The sequence below is a fragment of the Mus caroli genome, unplaced genomic scaffold (assembly GCF_978045245.1).
Source record: "Mus caroli unplaced genomic scaffold, Mus_caroli_1 scaffold_12, whole genome shotgun sequence".
Taxonomy (NCBI): domain Eukaryota; kingdom Metazoa; phylum Chordata; class Mammalia; order Rodentia; family Muridae; genus Mus; species Mus caroli.
Genome location: NW_028227267.1, coordinates 60,631,128 through 60,659,112, shown reverse-complemented (window position 1 = coordinate 60,659,112; position 27,985 = coordinate 60,631,128). Strand labels below are relative to the sequence as shown.

At 44.1% G+C, this 27,985-nt stretch overlaps 1 protein-coding gene across 2 annotated transcripts in view; it reads left to right on the top strand.

Annotated features, from left to right (window-relative positions):
* Nucleotides 1-411: 411 nt before the first annotated feature.
* Msra (methionine sulfoxide reductase A) overlaps nucleotides 412-27,985 on the top strand; it is a 324,019-nt gene continuing 296,445 nt past the window's right edge. The window contains exon 1 of one of the 2 annotated variants that reach the window (XM_021182154.3): nucleotides 412-670. In XM_021182154.3, coding sequence (XP_021037813.1) covers nucleotides 535-670 — 136 coding nt within the window. In that variant the 5' untranslated portion in view covers nucleotides 412-534. Of the gene's footprint in view, nucleotides 671-23,926; nucleotides 23,946-27,985 lie in introns of those variants that run through there. The other variant, XM_029468781.2, reaches the window with a different exon arrangement.

The following is a 27,985-nucleotide window of genomic DNA, read 5'->3' as shown; positions in this document are numbered from 1 at the left end:
TTCAGAAGTCAGCCTGGTCCAACTTCACCATTAACTTCATTCACATAAAGCGTTTAACAATGTATTTGTGCCTGCATTGTTTACTTTATGGGCTGTGAGATGCGCTGAAGAATGTATTTATACATTTATACACGTACGCACACTATATATTTATATTTCATGTTGAGTACTTGATCCATTGTGGTGTTGAGAATTGTGCTTTGGTTTCACTTTGGATCGATGTGACTTATCAAGATGGTTCCGATAGAAACAGACAAATTTCCTAGCTGTCCATCTAGCCATCCTGCCTTTCTTCTAGCTCGCTGCCTTTTTATGCACACACATTGATTTCCCTTTTCTACTTTGTGGTTGAGTGAGTACATCGCAACCGGAACCCTGGCTGCGGAGGTGGGGAAACGGCAGCAACTCTGACCTCCCGCGGTGGCGCCCAGCCAGCATCAATTTTGGCCCGCGCGGCTTCACGTACTCTGGGAACTTTGTCCCTCAGAGACAGCCAGGCCTGGAGGTCTGCCCCGCGAGACGGACACGCCGCCCATGCTCTCCGGCTCTAGAAGGGCTCTCCAGCTCCTCTCTAGCTCCATCCCAGTACGGAGGATGGGCGACTCTGCTTCGAAAGTCATCTCCGCAGAGGAAGCCTTGCCGGGACGCACCGAGCCGATCCCCGTAGCAGGTAAGGTGGCACGGCTGCTGAGCATGCGCGTGGAGCCTGCGCACATTGCCCTCCCGGAAGAAGACGTGCGGGACCGCGGGTGGGTCCCAGGTGGGAGTCTACGCGTGCGCAAAGAAGCAGCGAGCCCCCCCCCCACCCCCAGTTCTCCCGCCCCCCCAGCCCGGGAGGGGCGGGAGCTCAGCTGGGCAGTCTCCTGCCTGCGTGCTTCTCTTTGTTTGAGTCTCGCTCTGAAAGACTCTAGCGTTGGGATCGACCCAGCCCATATGCAAGTCTGCAGCTCCGTATTTGGGGATGGTGGAGTCTGGTGGGAGCCCAACCTTAGTCTTCCTTCTCACCTGGGCCTCTAGGAGCGTCTAGCTGTGCCTGTTCACGGAAGCGCTGGAGGCAGACCTAACAACGTTGGGAACTTAGGTTTTGAAGTGTAATATTCGGCCAGAGCTGGTTGCAAGAACCCTCCCCAGTTTGTAGTTATTTCAAGGGCATGCTGGGTTGTCTCCCCCGTTTGCAGAAACTCCATGTGTTATGGATGCAGTCTCTAAGAGGTGTCTGTGCGTGCCCCCCCCCCCCCCCGTAAACTCCAGGCGCACATGAGAAGATCAGCTGATTACCTGTGTGACTGACCCAGTTTTCTCCTTGCACCACATAGGACCCAGGGGTTGAATTCAGATTGTAGCTCTTGTTGACCTTTTACCTTGTCAGCCCTATTGTAATGCTTCTAGCTCCCACTCTTGAGAGTATTCATCCCTGAAAAGCTCTCACAGTTCCCAGTACAGAATCCAAGTTCATGTGCTTTCCACTTGGAAAGGGATGTGAATATTTTAGAAAGAGTGGGGACAAAGAGACCGATTTATTTGGTAAGTTAGCAAAACCAGAAGAAGGTGGCCAGGTAAACTGTTTTTTTTCAGGCTCCATTTATCTTTAGGCAGAGAGGGTTGAGGAGAGGGGTTTAGGGCAGGAGCTGACAAATTGTAGGCCTCTAGGTATCTTTCTAGTTTGGAGGCCGGCGATCCGTTGAACTGACCTGTAATCACAAGGCTACTGGATACTTCTGTGGACAGTGGAAATATCTTATCTTGATCTCTTCAGACTTGAAAGGGGAGAGGAGAGGCTAGGAGATTTTGCTAAGCCATTAACCTCGTGCTGCTCAGTTCAAACAAACATTCCTCGAGTGCAAAGTAGAAATACAGTTGAATACAACATGGAGTTTTCCACGCTGAATTTCCTTTGAACCATAAATACAGTGAAAGCCACAGACATGTCCCAGGGGTTATCTGCAGCAGAGATGGAGGGAGACTTCTGATAGGTTACACAGCTGCACAGCCTCCAAACTTAATGATTTTTTAAAAGTCAAGTATAAGAGGAGCATGGGCAGGCCATCTTGTGTCCTGTCGCCCAGTCACATGGCAGGCTGGAGGGTCTCTGGTACGGAGGGATCTAAAGTAACTGAGAGAAGGGAAGCTAGAGAAGTTGCTTAGGGTTGCCTTTGGTTCCAGCAACACTGTGCCTCACTACGTCTTTTAAGTTTTGGTGACCATGTTGAATTATGAAAGTCTTTATATTTCCTAGTTGGAAAGTTGTATCCTTCTCTATTGCAGCCTCTGCTCTCCTCATGTCTCTATATCATCTATTGAGTCTTGTTGTTATCTGTACCCCATTCTCTCAAGAGCCCTGTGGCCAGTGGAGCCCCCTCTTAGGTGACAAGGCCCATCTGTTTAGAATTGCTTTGCCTAGTCCCAGCCATGCACTGTCATCAGATGCTTTCGGAGCTACACCTGTCATCTCAGCTTCAGACTTTCCCTCTTTGTATTCTCTAAGATGGCTGTACCCTTTTATCAGCTACAGCCTGGTGGCAGATTTACATTCTGCAAGAAGACAAGATTCAAACCTTCAAGGCTTTTTAATGTTTCTTTCCTCTGGGCCACCTCGAATGGATGGAAACATGAGCAGGCTTGCGTGACTGGTTCCTGCTTACATGGTAGCACACAGTTGGGCTGGTAGAAGCACTATGTTCTAGAGTTTCTGATATAACCACTCTTCCCATGTTATATGTAAGAATGCATGCATATATGTTGCTTTTGATATAGTTTTAATGTACATCCCAGGTTGGTTTTGAACTCACTGTGTAACACATCCTGGCTTTGAGTAGTTTTTGCTGTGGTCTCCTGAATGCCAGGATTACCAGCATATAATTCCACCCGTGTTCTCTTCAGTTAAGAGCAAAAAAAAAGAATTGAGTATGGGAAGTAATTGTAGTGTGAGGAAGGCCTTTGCATCCACAGCTAGAAAATCAAGAGACTGGTAACTAGATTAATTAAAAGTCTGTGTGGGGCCAGAGAGATGGCTCAGTAATTAAGAGCACTTGCTGTTCTTCCAGTGAACCTGAGTTAAGTTCCCAGCACTTACATGGTGACTCACTTAAAACTTCAGTTCCAAGGGATCTGACACCTTCTTCTGGCATCTGGGGGCACTGCATGTACACAGTGCACAGACTTACATATAGATAAAACACTCATACACATTAAAATAATTACAAAAAAACCCACAAGCAAAGTTAGAAAACAGCCTAGGGCACAGCAGCATGTACCAAAAGGCAAGGACTAGTTTCCCCGTTAGATTAGAAGCTTCTAGAATTTTGTAAGAAAAGTGCTGCAGAGAGTACAAATCAGGCAGGGGTTTTGAACACTTTGTCCCCAAAGAAAGTATAGTTGATTTTTAAACATATAAAAATGTTCAAGTTCACTCAGTGAGGAAATGCAAATACCAGTTTTCCTTTTTCAGACTGGCAAAAATCCAGAAACAATGATCCATTCTGTCGGGGAAGAGAGAGAGAGAGAGAAGGAGAGAGAGAGAGAGAGAGAGAGAGAGAGAGAGAGAGGCAGGCATGCACTCTTGTGTGTTGTTAGATGGTGTCAGCCGGCTCCACTCTTATGGAAGGGAATTTGGCTGCATCTACCAAAAATTTAAATGCACATTTACCTTCGAACTCAGGAATTCACTTTCTGGGAATTTGCCTTCCAGATTTGCGCACACACACGCCAAATGAGGACTGCACCAGGCTGTTGGCTGGAGCTTCATCTGCAGCAGGGAGATTGGAAGCGTCACAGGTGCCCATCAACAGGGACTAGTTAAATGAGTGATGGGTCAGCCTCAAGGGTGCAGCACGCAGGCAGAAAAGATGGGGCATCTCTAGGGACAGAGAGATTGCCAGGACGCAGGAGCGCAAAGGCCAGGTCAGGTTAGTGTACTGCCTCCTGCGTGGACAAGGCGCAAGCTAACAGTCTGTACGCCTGAGGAAGCTTGGGAGGGGGAGCCAAGAAAGGAAAGGCTGGATTTGGGCTGTGCCATGAGATGCGGATGGTTGGTTGTTTCGGCTTTACACTTTGTGTTGTTTTAAACAACTTGCTTTGTCTAATGTGGCTTTGTTGTTGAATTAAACAGCTACTTTGAAAATGGTCTCTGCTGTTTTTAGCCAACCAGCCACCTTTCTGTCATCCTTTGTCATACTTCAACTTGAAAAAAAAAATTGCTCTCTTTTTCTTGTCAAGTATATATATTCCCCCAACTTGCTTTTGTAATCAAAATCTACATTTTGGCGTGATTTAAAAAAAAAACCTCTAAATTTAGAGGGTGAAATTGGAATAAGTTAATCCAAGTCATTTTACATTTCATAAATATTCATTTTTATTGAAGCGTCGATTGTGGTGGCATGATTTATACAAAGGAAGGACCTTTGGGGACGGATTCCTTCCACTGTGGTGTAGAAGGCATTATGTGTTTCTTTTATGTGACTGGTGTACATAGATTTTTTAAAAAGAAAACGATAGGAAGCTGTTCTTCTTTTAAAAAAAAATTCCCTAGTGTGTGATTAATTTCTAAATTGTAGGACGCAGAACTGTTATTTTTCTTCTCGCATCCTGCCCAGAGCTCTTAGATTGTTTTACGCTCTCTTCCAGAACCTTCTGTTTCCCTGCCGCCCCCGCTGGGGAAAGGCATTTCCCACCTCCCACCTTCTGATCTTTACCTCCCTCCCCTGCCTCTTTTCCCACCAGGCCCCCACGGAGCCCATCTTCTGCCTGACAGGATTCAGTGTTCCGCCTCTGCGGTCGCCCACGTGATCATATCCTTGTGGATTTCCACTCTGATCTTTTGATTTATTTCTTCATTAAATGCTTGCATAGGTAAAGTGTTGTATTTCCCACTCTTCCTTGTTTTACTCTTTCTTCAAAATTTGCCTGGCTTGAATTCCGTTCCTCCTGTAAACCAGCCCCTCCTCCCAAGGGCAGAAGTGACGGCTTTCATCTCCACTGGACAGACCCTTGTGAGCTACTTCAGACTCTTTCCCATCGACTCTCTCATTGCTACTTAGATGTTTGCCTCCCAGTTACCAAATCTGTGCCTTATCTTCCTATGCAGTAATGAGCTCCTGGAGAGAGAGGCTGTGTGCCACTCCTGGAGGGAGCCCTTTGCTCCCTGCTCAGGTCTGTATACATTATAAAGGAGGGTGCCCACACCAGACACACAGTAATACAGACTTACAGACACTGGGCAGAGAATGGTTAATGTCTGAAAACAAATTCAGAAAAGATGGCCTTTCCGTGTGTCCATCATGTGAGCACTGGGTTGTAAAGATGCCAGTGCAGCCAGTTCTTTGTCTTGTCTGTTTTCTAAGTTGTTGCTCCAGCGCTGGTGGTGGGTCTAAGCCAGTTTCTTTACACGTACTTATGGTAAGCTTTACTTTGGTCAGGATGAAGGGTAGGTTACCCCATTCCTGAACCCTGAGCAGAGATTTTCTAGGTTCCTACAGCAGGTGTGTGTGTGTGTGTGTGTGTGTGTGTGTGTGTGTGTGTGTATGTGTGTGCTCAGCACTATCAGAGGGGCCTGGAGCTGCATCTCTGCTTGGGGTGGGGCAAGGGGAAATCATGGGAGGACAACTCTATCGATCTCTGGGAATCTGGATGGGTGAAGAGGTGGTAGGCTAGGCACAGGGTTTGAGGAGGGACCAAGCTTAGCAAGCACAGAGAGGAGGAGGCCTTTTTTGCTGAGGTGTTCTCTGTTCTTGCCTCTCCACTGGTCCCAGGGGCTTCCAGTACATGATTGGCCAGTTTCCCTTGAAAAGCTTCTCTCTGGCCCTGCCACCCTGAGCTAACTAAAACATCCGATGATAGCTGGAACACTGAATTCTGCAGGAGGTGGTCCTGGGGTGCCAGTATGTGGTGAGGGTGGGGAGGGGTGTTATAAATCTCTTCAAAGATGCTCTTCCTGCTTTCTTCCTCATAAGTTCCTTCTGGGTCAGAGACTCACTATAGACAGTGTGTGTGATTTGTAGCACTAGACAGCAAACTGCTTAGTGGCAGGGGTTGTCTAACTGCTTGGGCCTGGGACCACAATTATTTGTTGGATAGAATGCTGTGTGTGAGGGGTCACTGGGAACAGTGTGAGGTATAATAAGCATATACATGAGATTTGTTGTGACTAGCAGGTAGTCAAGAAATGGCACAGTGGGTAAGGTGCTCGCTATACAAGCGTGAGGACATGAGTTCAGATCCCCAGCACCGGTATGAAAAGCTGGATGTGGCTTTGCACACATATAATCCCAGCACTTGAGAAGTGGATACAAGAGGATCCTGAGAGCTTGAAGGCCAGCAGGGTAGCCAATCCATGAACTCCATGTTTAGTGAAATATTCTGTCCCCCAAACAAGATGGAGATCATAGAGGAATCCATCTGATGTTGATATTGTCCTCTGTCCCCCACATGCACACACCTGCAGCTGCATACTCATGTCCTCTGTCCCCACATGCACATGCACACACCTGCAGCTGCACCTTCACATAAATGCTATGCTTGCACACTCATGTCCTCTGTCCCCCACATGCACATGCCTGTAGCTAGACCTGCACATACATGTTATGCTTGTACACTCACACCTGCCACAGTACACAATGTTGAAAACTGGACTGAAAAATGTCTGGACAGACAGGGTGTCAAGTTGCTGAGCTCTGGTACTGGATTTTATATCACATCTGAAAACATTACTGGGTACATGGAATTTCTGCAGCTAGAGGGGAAATATCCCCAGTAGAAATGGACCATACCACTTTCCCTGTGACACAATGACATTTATTGGCATCCATATCCCCTTCCCTAGCTCAGGGAATTAGCCTAGGATTGGCTTCATGGGGCAGGCTCTTCCATGCTGATTTAGAGGTTGAACACTGTGGGATTCTCAGTGAGCACAAGGGTGTCAACATACTGCAGTTCGTTCTTGTTGTATGTTCATCTCCTTGTCCTGTTTCAATATAAATGGTGGTAGGAGGCTGGGAGTGTGGCTACATCGCCCTTCCCTGTCCTCTGCTTTTTCCCTGATGCCTGACTGCTTCCTGGCATCAGTCATCCTCACCTTTGGTGGCTCCGGAAGTCTACATGGCATCATGTGAACACTGCTTTTCCATTTCCCAACACTCACAGGATGTGCTGGTCTTGCTACAACAGGATGTGTGGGTGCTGCTGTGACTCCACACTCAGCAATAGAACCTACTTTCCCTTTCACAGGAGGGGCTGTGTGTGTCTAGCATCTCCATCTCTCTTACTGGCCCTTCTGGTGTTTCTCTTTGTGGAGAAGAATAGCCTTTCTGTCCCATGTTTTGCATTCAGTCCTAGATAGACTTTTCCCTGTGGGACCATCGAGCCAACTCTGGTTGTCCCTCACCTCAGACTGTGCTCCCCACCCCCAATGGAGTGTCCCAGTGCTGCCCTAAGGCCTGACACCCGCCCAGTGACAGTGTGGGGTAAATGAAGTCAAAATTCCCACATCCTGCCTCCCTGAGCAGCTTAGCCCTGTGGTGGAAGTGGCCATGGGACCCCCATTAACCCTACAAATGAGGACATTGGTTATTCTTTAGCCCACTGGAGGGGGGGGAGGAAGGGATGTCTAGAGAGATGATACTCAAAGGGAAGCCTCATGGAAATAAAATGTTTGAGGGAATTCACAGCCAGAGAAATGAAGCCCAATTGAAGACTCTTCAATGTACTGAGAAGAAACCGGGTTAGTGTTTGTGGAGTGGCACTTCCTGCTTGGCCAGTGTACCCCCTATCCTCCCTCCCCCCGTAAAAATACCAACCAACCAGTCAACACAACAACAACAACAACAACAACACTTGCATGGCCTTCTCTCTCCCAAAGAAGTGTTTCATACTTAGCCATGGGACTTAGCAGCCAGCCTTGTGTTCCATGTGGGTGCAGCTCACATTCACTCCTGAACACTGAGATGTGTGCACCAGTATGAGTAGGGCTGCCTGGCTCCTGCACTCACTTGGGACTGTGGGTTACCAGCCATGGGCAGTAAGGCAAGGTGGACTTCAGGTACAGATACAGGCTGTACAGGACCTAGGACCACCCCATGCAGACGGCTGCAGATTCCACAAGGGGAAGCTTTGTTCAGGGACAGCTGGCTGAATGGAAAAGTGGTGGGGTAGACTCCATTACAGACAAAAGGAAACATGAAGATCTCATCTTCCTCCCCTCCCTTTTCTTCCTTCTTCTCTCCCTCCTCTTCTTTCTCCTCCTCTAGCTTTGTGGCCCTTCTAGGAAGCTACATGGATTTGCTTCAGTATCTGGCAGAAAAGGATGCCATTGTTCACTGTTTTCAGAAGATTATGAATCGTCATTTATAGATTAACTTCAGTGACATGTCTTTGGTGCAGTACTGAGCATTCCTTACTGGGTAATTGTCCTAGCTTGGGAATGTATTCTAAGTTATTGGTTCTTTGTCATATAGGTGGCTTTTGCATGTGTTTTCTTCTATCAGGCATGCTCAACCTGTGAGCCACTTGCATCCCAGGGTGCTGGGAATGCAGTTTGATGTGTGTAGATGATGTCACACTGCCATGTGAGAAGGTTGGCATTCTAGGAGACTATAACGTGCCTTGATTTCTTTCTATTAAGGCCATTTGCAGCAGGACTTGTGGTTTTGATGAGTTCCGGTTTGGTGTATGCTTTTGGTGTCAATCCTAAGAACTCTGCCTTGCCTCGACCCCAAAGATCTTCCATGAATCACTTCTAAACTTTTTCTAGTTTCATGTTTGTATTTAAGGCATGATGCATTCTGACGTGATTTTGTTTCAGGCTAGGGTTGAGGTTGGGGCTTATGTTGTTAAGCAGAACAGTGCAAACTTGCTGTCAACCTCAGGTGAAGACCCCAGTTTCTTGGGAGGCAGGAAAGATCACCACCATGCCCACCACTAGCAAAAACACATCTGAACACTGCCTATTACGAATTAGTATCAGACTTACCAAGTAAAACACAACAGTTAATCTATAGGTAGGATAATACCCTGTTCTATGGAGCAGAGACATAGCAAGGTCAGTTTCAGGAGCATATAGATGTCTCCATAGCCAGTCTGTCTTCCCTGGCTTCCCCAACAGGGCAGTTTGCTTATGAACTTCATTTTCATGCTGCAGTGAAAAGGCTGTGTCCCTTTCTGGTGGGTGACAGATAGTAGGGTTGGCCAGGTGTCATGGGACACACTTACTCAAGCAAAACAAAAGAGTACATGCTGAGCTTAGATTATGGGAAGCTGTAGCAGATCCTGGCACAGCCTGTGTAGGCAGAAGAATTTCAGGCCCAGGTCTGTCCTTAAGGAGCACGGTGGGGAGACTGGCTGGGTGCAGAACACTTCCTTTCTTAACAGTTTTGTTTGATCCGTGAATATTCAAGTGTATATCAGTATTTGTTGAATACATCTCTGTTGATTTGATTTTGTATTTGTTTCAAAATTATATATATAGGAAGCACATGCTAGCATGCTGGAGGCAGGAGCAGGAGGATTGCAAGTTCAAGGCCAGTCTAGGCTAGCTACATAGTGAGTTCAGGTCAGCCTGGGCCACATAACTAGATTCTGTTTAAAAAAATAACTGTCACAAGCCACATGGCCATAGTGTGAGAATCTGTTTGTTGGTTTTTATTCCTCTGCAGTGCTCTGTGTGTCCCTGTCAGTGCCAACTGTCTCTGTTAATGTAACTATAGATGGCTTTAATGCAGGGTAGAATGGTTCTTTCTACTTTATTATAATTTGTTTAATATAAGGGTGCTTTCTGTATAAAATTTAGAGTAATCTTGCCCATGCCTACAGAAAATCTGTGCTAGGAATTTCATTAAAACTAGAAATCAATTAGGAGAGAATTGATAACTACATCGGGTCCTCCAGTCTAGGGCCACAGCTTGTCTCATGTTTATTCAAGTTTGGCTTGGTTTTCAGTTTTTGTGATTTCCAGTGCATAGAACTCAATGTGTTTGTTAAGTTCAAACTTAAATTTTGCATACTCTTTGAAGTGTCTTTAATTTTGGTCTTCATGTATTCATGTTAGCGTATATGCTGCACATGAGTTTTTGGATGCTGAGTTGGAGGACACTGGACCTCTCTGGCCTCCCATATTAGCTCTAGTATTTTTTAACAAATTATTTTTACAGACTTCTTGGTATTTTCTACACAGATAACATGTCATCTGGAAATACGGTTTTTAATCTGTGTACCCTTTGTTTCTTTTTCTTGCATTATTGCAATGATGAAACTTCCAATACTGTCTCTTTCCCCAGTCTTAGGCACCAAGAGGTCAAATCCTCTCTTAGGTGCCATTAAGCATGCTGTGGCTCCAGCTTTTTGCAGTACTGATTTGCAGTCATTCCATTCTCCCACTATCCTCTTGGGAGTCTTTCCTATATGTGTCTTCTACCATCTTTTTATTAGGCGAGCTATATTGAACCACATGCATGCTTGATTTTGTTTGTTTTGTTGTTGTTGTCTATCTGTTTCTGAAATCTAATGACAGAAACGAGTAGCTTTTGACTCTAAAAACCTTAGCTAGCTTTTGACTCTAAAAGCCTTAGCTAGCTTTTGACTCTAAAAACCTGAGCTGGGACGTTTATCCTTTAGGCTTCTGCAGAAAAGGACTTTTGAAGACCTTTACAGTTTCAGAAACTCATTCTGTTTCTCCCCTGTCTTTGTGGTCAGTTATTTCCTCACTTGGTGTTAGATAGTTCCTTCTGCATGAGTATGTTACTTTGCTAAGACCTAGAACCCAAGTCATTGGCAGGCTGTAGCCTCCAAGGGAAGTAGGGAGATGGATGGAAGTGCAGCCGCCTCCCAAGGCACCCCCCCCCATTTCTACTGCATGTTGGGTAGTTACCACATAAAAACTCTTATTAACACTGTACCTGACTGTTACCCTAGACAAGTCACTGTGCCCAGCTCACTGTCTGTCTGCGTTGCTGTCTTTCAGAGTGCTTGAAGATGGAAAAGACACATTACTCTGGTGACCGGAAAGGGGTCCAGTGGCCCAGAGTTCTATAGGCATGGATTTGTTAAATCTTGGTTGTTTTCCCCCTCTTTAAGGGAATGTCAGTCAGTTCAGCTTTGATGAGTTTCTTGCTTTGCCTGAAGACTGGGAGCCAGATGCACTGATCCAAAGTTAGGAAATGAGTGAGCATGCTCAGTCACCGGAATAGGAAGCATTGCAGTTTGGGCTTCTTGAATGCTCCTTGGCAGAGATGCTCAGTCTGGCATCTCCACACACATGTCATTGCATCTTGTTGGTCTGTTCTCCACACCTGGTTCCATGACACCCTTTCCTCACTCCAGGCTCCTCCCTCAGCAATGGCATCTCTTCTTCTCCAGCCTGTTAGATTCTCCTCTCTTACGGTCTACACTGCCCCCTCTCCCCACAGCTCTGTTGTTTGAGATGTTCTTTGTCATTATCTTACCTAAGCTTGATGCCTGTTACACAGTGAATTAGTTTGCACACATATGTGCAATCTTAATTTTCTAAGTCTGGAGAGGCCTCATTTGTTTGGATTTCTCACGTGCCTCTTCTTGGTCAGATTACAAAGCACCTACGAATTAAATGAAAGTGAGAACGGCCATGCTTGGACCTCCAGAATGCTGTGTTTGGGAGTTGTTTGTTCAATAAAATCCTTTTTGTGTGCATAGGTCAATAATTATTAGTATCAATGAATCACCACAGACAGGGTGCACTGTTTTCAGCTCCCCATGTAGCTCAAGCTATCCAATTTTAGGTACTTGATCTTGGCTCTAGATGCTTGTGTGTGCTCAGTGGCTGGCTTGCTCTGAGCGCTTAGCCTCTGTGTTACAGTTTGTGTTTACTATTTGGCAAGGGTGCGTCTTTCTACAAATATGGAAGCATACCAGTGGGTGCAGGAAAATTGCCCCCAGGAAGACTGCAGAAAGTATCTTTAAAAAGGTCTGCAGTTGTCTGCAGTCTCCCCAAGGCTGTGTTAACATAAAATAGACATTGTTTTATGATTGAGAATCAAGAGATGATTTTATGATTTAACAAGTTCCACACAGAACCTTTGCAAGCTTATCAGCAGTCACATAACTGCCATGGAGACCACATAGCAATATGAGCCCCTGAATTTATTGCAATTGCTGGCTCCTTGAGTGCTGCTCACAAGCTTCTCCCCAGGGCCCCTACTTTCTTCTCTTGACTCCAGTATGGAGATAGGAGATGAGATGCTCAACTCATTTCTCTTGCAGATGCAGCCTGTAATGCTGAGAAGCTGTGCCTGCTCACTGCTCTGCAGGACTTGTCATGACCACATGTAGTGGCTGGTCCATATAGGCAGTGATGCTCAGAAGTGGGTTCCCTTAAATTTCCTTTGTATTATGTGTGTGTGGTGTGTGTGTGTGTGTACACATTTGTGCAGGTGTGTGTGCATGTATATAGATGTCATTTCTCAGGTTTTTCTTTTTGTTTGAGCCAGGGTCTCTTACTGGTTTGGAGATGGCCAAGCAGGCAAGACTAGCTGGCCAGCAAGCTCAGGGATCCAACCATCTCTAGCCTCCATCCCCTCTAGCACTGAGATCATGGTCACCATGCTAGGTATTTTTATTTTTATTTTTTTTAATTTTTATTTTAAATATGGAATCTGGGGATTGAACTCAGGTCCTCACATTTTTGAGGTGGGAACTTTATTAACTGGACTCTCTCTCCCCAGCCTCAGAAGTGGGTGCTCAAATTGTGGGGAGGGGATGAACAGGCACTTGACGACCATTCTTCATAGCCCCATAGCATGACCTTGGATGAAATTGCCTCAATTTCTCCTCTCTGAACTACAGACAGTGGCAACAGCTTCCTGTGGAGGTTTCAGGTGACCCACGTGGAAGGAGAGAGCTTAGCTTGGGGCCTGGCTCCTGGCAGGTGTGCAGGGTGTGCAGGTGTACCTAGAGACTGTCAGAGCACAGGACACTGCTGCCTGGTTCTTTGAAGGCACCTGCCCCGGGACTGAGAGAGATAAGGTGTAGGCAGGTGTCAGCCAAGCCACAGCCTCATGGTGACTTTGACCTAGTGTGGGTTACAGTGTGCTTTTGATTACAGTTTATCTCCCTGGCTGATATTTCAATTCCCAGGAGGCTTTGCAGATTAAAAACAAAAACCAGGGTTTCTCCCTGAAAATTTGAAAATGATCAACCCCCAACAACCCCCCGGTTCTCTACCTGAATATCAGAGTTACTTTGGAGATTTTGTGTGTGTGTGTGTGTATTCTTTTCTTTTATTTAAATTTGAACTTCAAAGATATTAGGTTAAATGGTCAGAAGTATCGCTTTCTCTCCAGATCTCGGCCGAGCCATATTCGACATCATGGAAGCTGATGACAACCTCAATAAAGGTTCAGGGATCTGAGCTGAGTGGGTGCTTTCCTAACATCATGAGTCTCTTGGCTTGATCCCAAGAACCACAGAATAAGGGCACCTTGTACACAGCTATAATCCCAGCAAATGGGGCTTGGAGTCAGGAGGATCCGAAGTTCAAGGTCATCCTCTGCTACACACTGAGTTTGGACACATTAGACATTGAAGACAAACAAGACAACAAACAAACAAACAAACAAACAAAATCCCAAAAAATCAGACTTACAGTTTTGACACAAGAAGTCCATGAGCCAGGATAACTACCTAAGGTTAGGTTTTACAGGTTTCTGGTCAAACAAGCCACCCTAAACCTTCATCTAATTGAGCTGAAGAGGTTCTTTTGAGTCTTGCCAATCATCCATCTCTATCTCCTTCCTGGTGACCTTGAAGATGATGATTCTTGGCTTACAAAAACGTGGTCATGGGGACAGGAATGGAGGATTGCAGGCCTCAAGTGAAAGGTCACTTACTCTAGGGGCAATCAGGCTGCTGTATCCCAAGGACAAGAGAAACCTCTGTTAATTTTGGCCACATGGCTCAGGATTCCTCCAAGGGCTCACTGGTCCTTGCAAGACCCAAGGAGGGCACCAGCATTTTGGCAAGGTATAAGGAACCCTACTTTGGAGATTTTTAAAGACACCAAAGATTCTAGACTTTTATCTTAGTAGCCACAAGCAACAGTTGAGTCTTAATTTGAGTTACTTTGGGTTTAGGAAACTGGCAAACTCAGGTGAGTCTTGATTCCCTGCAGAGGTTCCGTCACAGAGACACTGCCAAAGGGCTCTTACATGGCAGCGCTGTTTGGGGCACATGACATATTTCCTTGTCGTTTTGAAAACCTCATGGGTATTTTAAGTTTAATCCATCTGATTTTGATCCAAATATAATTTACTCACAGTAACTGGGAAACATTTGATACCAGAGAAGCCTGCTGGCATTCCTGAAGCTTCTCTCTGGGGAAATAAGAAATCACATTTCTTCAAGAAGGAATCACACAAACCTACAACGTGTACTTTTCTGCTTATTTAACAAAGCCTGAGTTAAATATCAAATCGAGTGGTTCCAGACTGGTTATTTATTTATTTTTGAGTCATTCTTTTTAACCATGCAAAAAGGGTATTTTCTTTGAGGCGTTTACCCCTTTTATCCTGACAGTTTTCTCTGCTGTACTCCCCCCAAACTGAATCGCAAACAATGATTTCAGACAATTTGAGTCAGTGAAACGGTTTTGATGTCTGTGGATTAACCATGTCTGTATTGAAGATGTTTCACAACTGTCAGAAGCCTGGACATAGTACTGCAATGTATTGCCTAATTTAAAATTTAAAATACATTTCTGAGAATTAGATGCCAGTCCTGCCCCAGTGTTTAGAAATTAAAAGGAGGGGACTTAGGACAAGGTGCAGCCAGATTCTGTACTCCTGAAAGGCAGGAAGCCTTGGATGCCCCTGGGAACTGAAAAGGACCTTGCTGTTTTGAGGTGCTGCTCCTCCTGAGTGCCCCAGTTCCTTTTCTGCTTTCTTCTAGAATTCTAAGGCTGGTTTCCAGCTCTCTCTGCCTCAGAGGAGGCTTCCTATGGCTGGCCTGTTCTTGTCCTTAAGGTTGCAGTTCGCTGACCAGAAGCCTGAGCCAGGAGCTTGATCTTGCCCCACAACCTCTGCTGCCCACAGCAAATGGCAACTAGCTCTCTAGGCACAGCCAGGATCTAGTACCTGGATCCTTGCCTCACTCCCTTGTCCTACCCTTCCTTTAGATCAGGTAGCAAGTCACAGCAGACACTTCCCAAGACAACATCCCACAGGAGATAGAGTATGCAGCCTGGAGGTGGACTGCCTGTGATCAGGTCCACTTGTCAACCCTGCTTCTCTGGTGAGTTAGACAGTCTTGGTCAGGTTGGGCAGGGCTGCCTGCTCTTTATGAGACCTGGATGATAGCTCGTGTGGAAAAGCACTTGCCTCACAGTTTGAGGACCAGATTTCAGGTTCCCTAGAACTCACAGGACTTGTCAGGTGTGTTGATAGCAATCCTGGAGATGTTGAGACAGGAGGTAGAAAGAGGAGGAGCTCACAGGCCAGCTAGCCTAACTCACTCAGGGAAGCTCCAAGCCAATAAGAGAGCCCATATCAAATAAAGGTGCTCTAGGAAATGTTATGGAGTATCTAACCAGAGAAGACCTCTTGGACATGGGTTTAAACCAATGGAAAGTCTTTGTTAGCTCGGTGTTCAAGATTCCAGTGTAGCCCTGTGCCTTTCTCAGGGTGAGTTTCTAAGCACAAAAACTATATCCTGGGTTGACATACTTCAGTTAGCAGAAACAGCTAGAAGCAAAAGTTTATAAGCCAAAAATCAAGGTTGTACATTCAGAGACACTTTTCCAGAACTATGGACTTTGATGAATTAGGTCTTTATTTTTGTTTTGGCAGGTGATGCTACCTATGTGCTGAGTTTTACTCTCTGAATGGAACTTCTATTATGGAGTCAGTTGTTCTAAGGTGTAGGGTCTTGTTATAGAATGACACCTAAGACTGTCCTTTGACTTCTATGTGCATGTATACATGTACTCCCACATCAGAATCTCCCCACAAAGACATTCAAACATAGGCATGTGGACACATATCCAGCACACACAGACACACACACACACACCCCTAGCATATATATACACATACATATATACAGCACACACCCAGGACATATACACATACACACATACACACACCCAGGATAAATACCACACACATCCAGCAAAACATATACATACATACACATACACACACAATCCAGCAACACATACATATCCAACAAAATACACACTCACAAACACATATATATCTATTATGAGTTAGAAGTGTTATCAGGAAGATGGAAATGCTGAAGGAGGACTCAGGAGTAGAGCGTGGTGCATGGTTGATGTTAGGCAAATTTAAGTTCTTGTTGGATTTTTTTTGCCTGTTTTTACCATGGATTGGCCTCTCCTTGGGTGTGAGAGCCACAATGTGGCGAGGGTGAGGCATCAAATATGACTAAAGCACAGGGAGGAGACCACCTCTTCCCAACCATCTTTAGCCCTTCTGATTCCATCAGGATGAAGAAATCTGCCCACTGCTGGGCTGAGTTTAACCTTTTCTTCTATGCTTGCTCATCTTTCTGTAACAGAAGGCCTTGAGCTTACAGATAGATAACTTTCCATTTGGAAAATTTGATGACATTTTTTTCTAGTGAATTTGTTACTTCTGGCAAATGATGTTGTATGTTTAATATAAGCATTTCTTTAAAAATTAATCTATGGTACAAAAGAAGTGAGCTGAAGGAATTTTCTGTAAGTCATCATGATGGCTATTCTTGGTTGTTAACTTGGCTACATCTGGAATTAACTATAAACCCAGGTCACTGGGCGTACCGGTGAGGGATGTTTAGTTAACTAGATCACTTGAGGTAGGAAGACCTACCTTAAATCTGGATCATTTGAAGTGAAAAGAGTCTCCCTACATTTGGACCACACCTCCTTGTGTTAGCCTTTATAAAAGAAAGAAAGAAACCTCTCTCTGTCTGCTTGTTCTTGCTGGCAAGTCCATTTCTTCACCGGTGTTAGAGTCTACTTCTTTGGGTTTCTGACATATACTGAAGGCCAGCTGAGACACCCAGCCTTGTGGCCTGAACAACTGCAGGATTCTGTGGCTTTCTGTAGGGTTTCTCTTTCTGTCTGACAGCTGGAATCAAAAGGCTTTACAGCCACCAGGAAGTTATATGTAAATTAGGGACATAGCTTATTTTTGCACAGTCCAGGTGTTCCATATCCTATACTGTACGGAATGCAGAGTTCTGTCTAAACAGGAAACTAGGATAAAAACTAGGATGTAGTCACAGAGATTAGACGTTACGTAGCTAAGTGAGGTGTGGGTCAGGACTCAGGAAAGCTCGAGGAGCTTCCAGGATGCTGTGCTTGGAGAGAGTGAGGTTTTCTGGGAAGAGAGGACATGGTATGTGAGAGATGCTGGCTGCCAAGAGTTTGACTTCATTAGTGCCTGGTAGGCAAGAGTAGGTGTTCTCTAAAGAGCTGGGCCTGGTGTGGATGGAGCTGGGAACGCTGGAGTCAGCTGGGACCAAGCTAAGAGACTAAAGCAGCAACAGGAACGAGAGCTGCTGGGCGGATCCCTGGGGTAGATTCTAGAGGCTTATCTGGTGTCTGGCATGTTCGTTCTCTGTGCAACATGGGCTATTAAAGGCCACCAGAGCTATTAAGTGACCAGTCAAAGTACATGTAGACATTGAAGATGGATGGAAAGTGCAAGATAGAGGCCACACAGAAAACGTAACTATGTGCTCGTGTTCAACCGTGGCTTTTAGCTCACTCCTCTGCTTGTGTCCACTGACTCCAAACACACTCATTGCCCATCACGGACTTTTCATGTAAGCAGAGCTGTATAATATGTGAACCTTCATTCCTGGCTTTGTTGTTGTTGTTGTTGTTCAGCCTTATATCCACGTCTCACCCATTCTTTTTCATTGCTGAGAACTCTTCCACCATGTGTTTCCATCATACATGGTTAGCTTATAGCTGCTTGAGTTGTCCTTACCCCAGCTGATGTGAACAGAGCAGCTACACACATCTGTGCCAAATTTTTGTACAGATGAGCTTTAAAGTTCTCTTGAGGTGTTATCTAGAGTGGAAGGGCTGGCTCAAAAGAAACTGTTTAAAATTTTAAAGACTTAGTTTTTGTTTGTTTGTTTGTTTGTTTTTGTTTTTTAAAAGTGTGTGTGTGTGTGTGTGTGTATACATGTGTGCACGTGCAGTGCCCATGGAAGCCAGAAGAGGTCATCTGAGCCCCCAGAGATGGAGTTATAGGTGGTTTTGAGCCACCCCATGTGGATTCTGGAAACTGAACTCAGGTCCTCTGCAAGATCCATGAGTAGCCTCTCAGGGGCCAAGCCATCTCCTCAAGTGCTTATTGTAGGATCTGAAGACTGAAAAACAGAACAAAACAAAACCCCCCTCCACCCCTAACCCAGCCCATATTCTGAACCTGACCTTTATCAGATATATGATTTGTAAACATTTTCCTATTCTTTAGGTTATCATTTTGCTTCCATTACAGAGGGAAAAAAACTTCTCCCCCTCTTTATCCTCATTCTCTCTCCCTCCCCCACCTCCTCCTTTCCCCTTCTCTTTTGTTGGCTGGCTCTTTTGTAAGGACCATCACACTTCAGAAACCATCAGAATCAAAATTCCAGAGACACATACCCATGTTTTCCTTTAACATTCTGGGGTACATTTTGAGTGACATATGGCACGACATTGGAGTCTGTCCAGCTTCACTCTTTCACTTGTGAAGATCCAGTTGTTCCAGTTGCATGTGTGACATGACCACTGTGTTTCCATTTCAGCTTTTCCTTGCAGCTTGTTTAAAGTCAGTTGACCATAGCTATGTAAATAACTCCTAGTTTATTCTCTGGACCTCCATGGCCACCGTATGTTAGGACCTTGGTCCCTGAGTTGTCATAACACGGTGGTGAGTTTTGAAATGGGAACTGTGAGGCCTACACATTAGTTTCCTCACTTCAAAGATATTTTTTGGATGTGCTAAGTCTTTGCATTTCCATATGATATTTATGATCAACCTGCCAATTTCTGCAAAGAACTCAGCTGGGCCTTCTGACGTGTGTTTGCACTGGGTGGTGTCCTTCAGTGTGACTTCTCAGTTCATGAACATAGCAGGAGATCTTTAATGATTTCTTCCAGCAGTGTTAGTGCACCGACTTTTGGGTTACACTTATTCATTTATTTGTTTTGTGCTACTGGGTGTGAAACCTGGGGCATCATGTGTGCTTGCTGAGTGTGTACTCTACCGAGACCACATCTCCAGCCCCGCTCTTTAGCATTTTATTTTTTATCTTATTCTAAGTGTGAGAGTTTTCCTACTTTCATCCGTGGATTGTTTATTGCTAATATATAGACATGTAGCTGGTGTGTGTGGGCTTGTTCATTCGCTCTGTGCCTTGTTCTGTTAGATGTTCATGTTAGGTGCATGCACACGTATATACGCATACACAGAATAATCTGATATATCCATGTGTAAGGCCTGCCATCCACACAGAGGTCGTTTTCCTCTGCCTCCCCTTTCTATCCTGCTCATAACTTTCCTGTTGTCGGTTGTGACGGCCACCATTGCTCCACAGCTGTCCCTCACCAGTTAGCCAAGTCCTCATCTCCAGCCAGCTGGTTAAATGCATTTTTTTTTCTTTTTGAACTCACTAAGGCTGTTTTGTCAAATACTTTTCTGTGTTCACAGAGGTGATCGTGTGACCTCTTTATTCTGTTAATATGATGTGCTGTGTCGACCGTCTTTTGGTGTCAAACAGGCCTTGTGTTCCCAGGGTACAATGGCACCTGGTCAAGGTTGTCAATCTTTTGTGTATATTGCTGGATTCAGCCAGGATCTTATTAGTATTTGGTTCAGAAATTCCATTTATATTTATAAGAGATGTTGGTTTGTGGTGTTATTTTTAATTTTATTATTTCTTTTTGAAATTGACATAAAATCATACTTAAGGAGGACAAGGTGAGTTTTGAAATATGTACGTGCTGTGCAGTGGCCTAGCCAAACTAATTAGCATAGACATCACCTCGCTTGCTTATTGTGTGTGGCAGAAATGCTGTGGGCTACCTTGGCACTCTGCAAGTGCACAGTGCCTTGTTCAGATCTGCAGCTGCTGTGTAGAGCAGGAGGGCTCTTCAACTCCCTCTGCTGATTTAATTGAATGGTTGTGTGTTTGACAATCTTCCTTAATCCCCACCCCCCTCTCTACCATCTCAGCCCCTGTGAACCACTGTTGTATTCTCTGCTTCCATGTCCTTCAATGGAGCCTACATTGACGTGAGTGGCAGGTGTCTATCATTTCATGTCTATTATTGCGCTGGGTACCTACCAGTTTCATCCACTCTGTTATGGCCACAGGATTTCCTTCTTTTTAAACACTGAAGTAGTCTTCCATCTTAAGTATGTGTCTTATTTTCTTTACCTATTTGTTGATAACCATGTTAATTTCATATCTTGGCTGTTGTGAATACTGTAACAATTAACACACAAGTATAGCCATCTCTTTGACATGGTGCCACTAGATTTTTACCCAGTGAGGGGGTTGCTGGATCATTAATTTGTCTCTTTTTATTTAATTTTTTTTAACCGTGCAGCTCAGAGTAGTCTCAAAGCCCCAGTCCTTCTCCCTCACCTGCCACATGCAGCAGGTGACAGGTGTTCGCCTCCTTTTGACTATCCGAGAAGCTGCAGTACTGCTTTTGTAATTGTGTGTCCTCCAGCATCACCGCATGGCCATCAGCTGTGGGTGACTGCTCTTTTAGACACTGGCCACATAGCCAGGGTCAGGTGGAGGTCTGCGCCATGTTCTTGTCTGTGTGAGTGTCCTGCTTTTTGGTCTCTTCCCTCGCTTCTTCCCTAATCTTTGTCATTTCTTTTTGGTTTGCTTGAATGTTCCCAGAAAACACATTTTGGAATGTAATTCTCACTGCGAGGAATGAAAGCAGGTATAGGATCTGGAAGTGGAACTCTGGGGCCGATTCAGGTTAGACAAGGCCTTCAAGCAGAGAGAAGCATCTCTGATGAGAGCTGAGAGCTATAGTAATCTAGCAAAATAATATAAAAGAGTAATAATAACAACAGCAACAACTTCTTTCCTAGGGCATAGGGCATCCCTAGCCATAGGTCCTTGGCCCAGTTTATGATTCTAGACACCAGTTCCCTCTTGTTGATTGTATTTCTCAATCTAATAAGAAATTGGTTAGTTGTTGCCCCAGCATTCACGCCACTATTGCAGTGACATGCATACTTTGCCACGCTGGTCACTATTACAGTTCACAGGGCTCACAGCTGGTGACACTGCTGATGGCTTCTTCCTCTATCACTGCATAGCTAGCAGAGACATTTCTGTGTAAGCACCAGCATGATTTCTCTGTCTTGTGACCTGTGTCTTCAGCAATGGAGTCTATACCAAATTCTTATGGGCAACCAATGGTTGACCCATTTCTTTCTAGCCTCCATGTTTTCTGAGAAATCCTGTTATTTGTTTGTTTGTTTATGTTCCCTTGTAATGAGTCACTCCTCCTTGGTGGCAACAGTTTGACTGTGGATTTAAAGTCTGCGTAGAGCCCGTCCTTGTGTTATTATCCCCGTTTGAAACGACAGCTAATGTGTTGGCGTTTTCTTTAGTGCTGTAACCTAAAACTTCATGATGTTTCTGTAAGCGTTCCCTTGGTCTCTCAGCTTCATGACTTATCAGTGTGTGGTTTGGGTTTTTTTTTTTTAAACCATCACATATAGTTTTATAGAAACTCCGAGTGATGCTTGTATGCTCTTTTCATAACTTGCTCACTCAGTAGATTTGTTGAATACCATCATATAGAAGTTTTTGGAAGACTTTTACTCCTCTTAGGTAAGCGACACATAGTCTTGTCTGTGCTCACCTCATCTAGTTGGTGACCTGAATACGGACAGATAGTTTAGGGGCCCAGAGGGAGAGTCACTGGTGGCTTTCTGGCCCTTCTTAGTAGACGAGAAAATTAGACTTGAGTAGATTAAACAAGTGGGAGACCTTGAGATTATCCAAAATAGAAAGCAAGAGACCCAAGGAGGACGAGAACTCAAATGTCCTGACTCTTTCTATGGCTTTTTCTATAAAAAAATCATTCCAGAGCTTAGGTGTTCTAAGGCTCAGGCACTGGTACTGTCAGCCAATCAAGCAAGCTGCTTCTTCAACCAGGTTAAAAAAAAATGAAGTTCACACTAGCTATTTTGTTCTAAAAAAAAAAAATGCACATACTACAAAATTTCAAAAGCTCTGTGTGCTTATGTAGTTTTATTATCACAGATGTAATAAACAAATGATAACTGAGACCCAGGCATCACAATATGGGCATCTGTGTATGCATATATATTACTAACCACACTAGTGTTCTTATCTCCCCCTGTCCTTGATAGTTCTGTTTTGAAAATATTTCTTCCTTTCTTCCTTTCCACCAGAATTTTGTATAAGTACAGTTTACATATAGTTTCCTTAAAAAAATAAGAGTAACTGATCAATCAGAGCCCTGTTCATTCTCTAGAGGATGAGGTGTGACAGTTTAAATTTTAATCTGCATACCTCCTTTCCTATTCTCCCATGATTCTTTGCGTCAGGACAAGGGGAAGCAAATGTTAAAAAAAAGAAAAAAAGAAAAGAAAAGTAAAAGAAAAAGAAAAAATAAAAGGATGACAGTGCGCGGTGCTCCTAAAGTTTCATCCATCTCCGCTCATGGGGGAGCTCAGCTTTTCTGCAGGTTGAGCACATGTCGCATATGGACATTTCCAGAGAACAGACTCCCCATCTCCATGCAGCAAGCATGTTAGCTCACTGCAGGGGAACATGCTAGGGATGCCTGGGAAAGGTAGGGCACCAGGAAATCTCTAACGTGACCTGGCAGCAGCCGGCGCTGTCATGCCAGGATCTGAGTACTGTCCCCCAGCTTCCTGCTCTCACATGTATTAATTGATCCGCAAAGGACATCCTTTGGAGACAAGAATTTAGACAGACTGGCATAGTCTGGACTTCTGCCAAGACTGCTCGGAAGGTTGCCATACTGGGAGGGAAGGAGTGAGGGGAGAGAGAGAGAGAGAGAGAGAGAGAGAGAGAGAGAGAGAGAGAGAGAGAGAGAGAGAGAGAGAGAGAGGGAGAGGATAGTGTGTGAGAGAGAAAGAGGGAGAGAGAGGATAGTGAAGGGGTGGAGGGAGGGAGGCAGAGGGAGAGCTGAGGAAATTTTAAAAGGCAAGACTTGGCAGAGCTCAGTCGTATCAGCCTCTTTTGTCTGTTTCCCTGCTTGAGCTTCAGAAAGAAAACCGTCCTGGGATACAGGAAAACTCACAACTTTTTGGTTTTCAAACTTAGAAAGCTTTTGAAGTCTCTTGGGGTGTTCGGGAGTGTTGGTTCTTCCTATGACATTTAGTTACCAGCATTCAGGCAGGAAAAAAGAAAAAGAAAGAAAAAAGAAAAAAAAAAAGCCTGTTTCAAAAAGGCATCCTCCCTAGTGTCCATGCATTCGGGAAACAATGTATTTGATTTAATTCTTTTGGAATGTATGATCATGACCGTGAGAGACAGAATTACTAGAGAAGATAGCAAGGAGAGTGTCTAATTAGAGATTCGTAACTTTCTACAAAATAAACTTTCTCATCAATACAAACCTGATTTCAAATCAAACCAGAGATCCTCGGAGTTATGTTTGGAGCGGCAGCTTGTAGACTTAAATATTTTTATGTTACTTAATTCCCCCCTCCCCATTTCTAGATATTGAGTTTTCAAGGAGTCTTTCTAAGATTTTTAATGCAACCTGGCCAGGGAGTCTGAGTCAAAGTTGTTTCTTCCATGTGTTTGAGAAAGCGATCTCTTAAAGCCACAGCTTTGATTTCTGCAGCTTCATGCCATCCCAATCGACACCCCCAGCAATTAGTGACAATGCCGAAGACCAGAAAGGCAAGCTGAAGACACCACCGACTTCACTTGAAGGGCAAACAGGAACTGTGAGCTTGGTCATTTTTTTTTTTTTTTTGTGGGTGTGTATGCGTGCACGTGTGTGCGTGTGTGTCTTGCTTGAACCATTTTTGGGAGGTGGGTGGGGAGGTGGGTGGGTAGGTGTCTGTGCAGGGATGTTTGTGGTCGGTGAATTCGCGTTGTGAGGAGGAAATGAGCAAAGGTAATTTTTACGGTGTTGGCAGAAATGGCTGGAGTGGTAGAGAATAGAAATGTAAACCTTTTGGATAAGAAGCCACGAGCTGTATAGGAAGTACTCGGAAGGGAAAGAAAATTCATCAGTTTTGAGTTGACTAAGGTTTTATTCAACGATTCTGTATCTTGACTCTCTCAAAATGTTTTTTTTTTTTTTTATGTGGAAAATTGGTCAATCTTCTTTTTAAATTCTACCCAGCGTTTTACTTAGATATATGCTTTTCTACCTAGTTTCTTGTTAATAAATATTTGGTATGAGGCCTGGTTGTGGTGGATCATGTTTGAGTTTTGCTCTTAAACATCAGCGTTATTATAGGGGAGGTTCACTGGCAGAGATAGGTTTTTGTGGACCACCCTAATTACCAGTACGCATTCTATTTCTAAAAAGGAGTATTGGAGCTGCGGGATTAGATGGCGTGTCCCTGAAACCCCCACTTTCTCTGTATTTTGTGGACTGAGAGGATACTGGAAAATTGGCTGTATTCATAACTGCCGATCATTTGGGGGCAGTCTGAAAGATGTTCTGAGACCCATGCTTTCATTTCAAGTTTGTACCAATCAATTTGTAATCCTTTGATTAAAAACAAATTGTTCCTTGTTTCCTGTTAATGCGCGCCTTCAACGATTGATTGTTGAGGATGTTTCTCATAAAATTATAGAGACACATCAGCCATCCTGGAAGTGGCATCTAGTGCGCACATTTGATTTTAAAACACGAAAATGAATGCAGGTGTGTGAAGTTAAAAGCTAAAGTCTTTTCTTTCACCTCTTTAGGAACCCCCCCCCCACACTTTTAATAAAGTAAAATCCATAATGTTTATGTGGGTTTACAACATGACGACCTTTGTTTTATAAGCTCTTTTATCTACCCCCTTGCTAATATTCCTAAAATGGATGCCAAGCCACCAGCAGAGTGATGGCACAGGAAAGGGGCACTTACATGACCAGTCACAGAGTCTATCACAGAACATTCACGTCCACACTGCAAACCACGAGGAGTGAAAGGACGGTGCAGTGAATGAGCTCAGATCCCTGACCGTTGTAGCTTCGCAGCCACTTAATACACCCGCCTTTGCCATTACGGACTGCTAAGGATGTAGCTTATTTGGTTTCAGACCGTTTTCCCCCTTAGAGTTAAGAGAATTATTAGTTGTGTGTTTATTTCCAAGCTTCTTTGGAGCGAATTCAGTAAAGGGACAAACTTGATCCAAACTGTTGTATGACCAGTTATTATCAAACAATAATAAAAGTAAACAAGTTAAAAAAATGAAGATGATGTCAGAATACACTTTTTAAGGAAATACTAAGTGGTTTTTTTTTTTTTTTTTTGTACTGGTAAAACTGTGTTTTATATTGTAACTGTTTCAGATTTGGTAAGTATTAGTCGCTTTACTCAACAAAGTTTCTAACGATACATTCTCTTTGGCCTACTTGCTATGTATCTTAAAACAAAGAAAATGTTTCCTATTCCTGTGTTTGCTGTTAACTGGTTTATCAAAAACTCCCTCAAATAAGTTTTTCATACAACTCTGATTAAGAAACTGTATTGATTAAAGTTTTTCTAAAAAACAATTCAATTTAATATATGCTTCTTTCCTTTTAATCCTTTAGACAGTTAACACATCCGTGTTTATTAACTTAGTTCTGTAACATAATGGCGTTAATAGTTTAATTGTTAATGTATGTAAAGACTGTGGTCTGATTTTAAACAAAGCCATCCGCAGGCACATACTGATCACACTTAGATTTGTATTTTATTTTACGATAGAAATAGGCTAATATTTTACTGTCTCCCCATGATCGCTCTTAAGTTTCGTTTCAGTGCAGACACCTAAATATCCAAGCACATTGTTCTGTAATCAAATGCGAACCTCTCGGAGGCATCTCGTCCAGTATTTTATAATTATTCACTCATTTATTCATTTATTCAACAAATGTTTACTGAGCACCCATTTCTGTATGCTAATATTTTACCGATGGAATTATTCTGGGTAACTGGAAAGGAAGTGGCATCGGCGAATGGAAGAGAGAATAGATTTAAAATCAAGTTCCAAAGGCATGGATAGAAAAGAACAACGATGTTATGGGGTTTATTTTTAATATATTAAAGGGTGTTTAATTGTGCAATATACTTATTCTAGAACACTTCTAAAAAAATAATAACGGATGTTTGCTCCAGTCCACCCAGGTGTAGAAGTATGGCCTTCACCACTGTTTTGGATGCCACATTTCAGTGGCCAAAGCACTTCAGTGGTTTGGGTTATCTTAGATCTGTGTGGGGCAAGCATTTGGGGGAGTTAGATGGGAGGGTCAGGCCCATTGCTCACCTATTAGAATCTACCTGCTGTGTTACAGCAGGTTCATCAAGCTTTGTTAAAGATGCAGCTTTGACATAGAACAAACAGTGGATGTTTATAACATTCTTCTTTTGTTTGCTTTGTTTTCCATTGTCCCATGGACAAGGACCAAGAGGCCAATCTGGCCTGGCTAAGCTGCAGTGGGGGGGTGCTCTTCAGATGGAACAATGAGTTTCCCCTCTGTGTCATGCAGCATAAGTAAAGTGGAGGTGTAGGCTCTGAAGAGGAGTGAGATATCACGTGCATTAGGGATGAGCAAGGGAGGCTGTGAGGGTGGCCATGGTGTGGCTAATGGAATAACAATGGGCAGAGGACCAGCCACAAGTGCTTAACACCCAACATCCAAGAAGCCTGCTCTGGCCAGAAATATGACACATGATTGATTCTAACTGTGGGCTGGTGGGGGCGGGGTCACACATACCTGATAAGAGTAGGGAAAAGCTTCCTCCTAATTCCATCAGCAGAGACAGCACTGGGATGGGTATTCACAGCCACTTAGGACATCCCACTGAAGGGATAGGCAGGGAGGAGCCTGGGTCTTACCTCATTTTGCCCCTCCCGCTTGAAAAAGAAAAAGTCAAATTGCTTGTTTTTGATCTTGATTATGTATTGCTGTCTATGAATTTAGAGGGGGTTGGAGTTTAGCTCCACATTCATCATGATTATGTTGGCCTCCTCCAAGGCCACCATTGTAGACTATTAAAATAAAAGCTATGTGGAAAAAAAGTCCTGATCCTTCCAGCTGGCTACCCAGTGTCCTGCATTTTTCCTGCTTCAAGGGTCCCACAGCTCAGAGTCTAGTCATGTGCAGTCAGGGCACTCCAGTGATGCATCTTGACCCATGGAGGTCTCAGGTCCTTGGTAGCACCACTGTCCCTTTTACGGATCAACACCATTCATGTCTCTCCCCACCCCACCCCACCTTTTTTTTTTTTTTTTCTCTAAGCTTCTGTCTTCCATTTGAAAAGATCAAGTTGCTCTCCAGAACCAAGCATGGTCCTCTCCATCATGCTCAGAGGAAGTCTTCCTTTGAAGCAAACCGTCCTTTTCCATTACACACACACACACAGAGAAAATGTCCTGCAGTGCTTCAACAGCCTGGCTGGAGGTTTTGACTCTGTTCTTTAGGCATGGGGTTCTTGTTAAGTTCCAAACATCCAGTTTTCCATCTCTGAACAGGGCTCATGGTATGTCCTGCAAAGGCTGTAGGGAAGAACAACTAGGGAATATAAACAGGCCACTTAGCATAGCATCTAGTACATGGTATAACTGGGTAGAGGGGAAATATTGGTTTACTGTTTAAACTTAGACTTTTTAATAGTGATAAAAATATGTACTATATATAATTTATCACTTTATTTTTGTGCTGAGTACATAGGTGGTCCCATGGCCAAGTTTTTCATCTTGCAAAACTGGAACTCTGTATTTGGTAAGAGGGACTTCATGTTCCCTGTGTTTTTCTGCCACCTGCTGCTGAT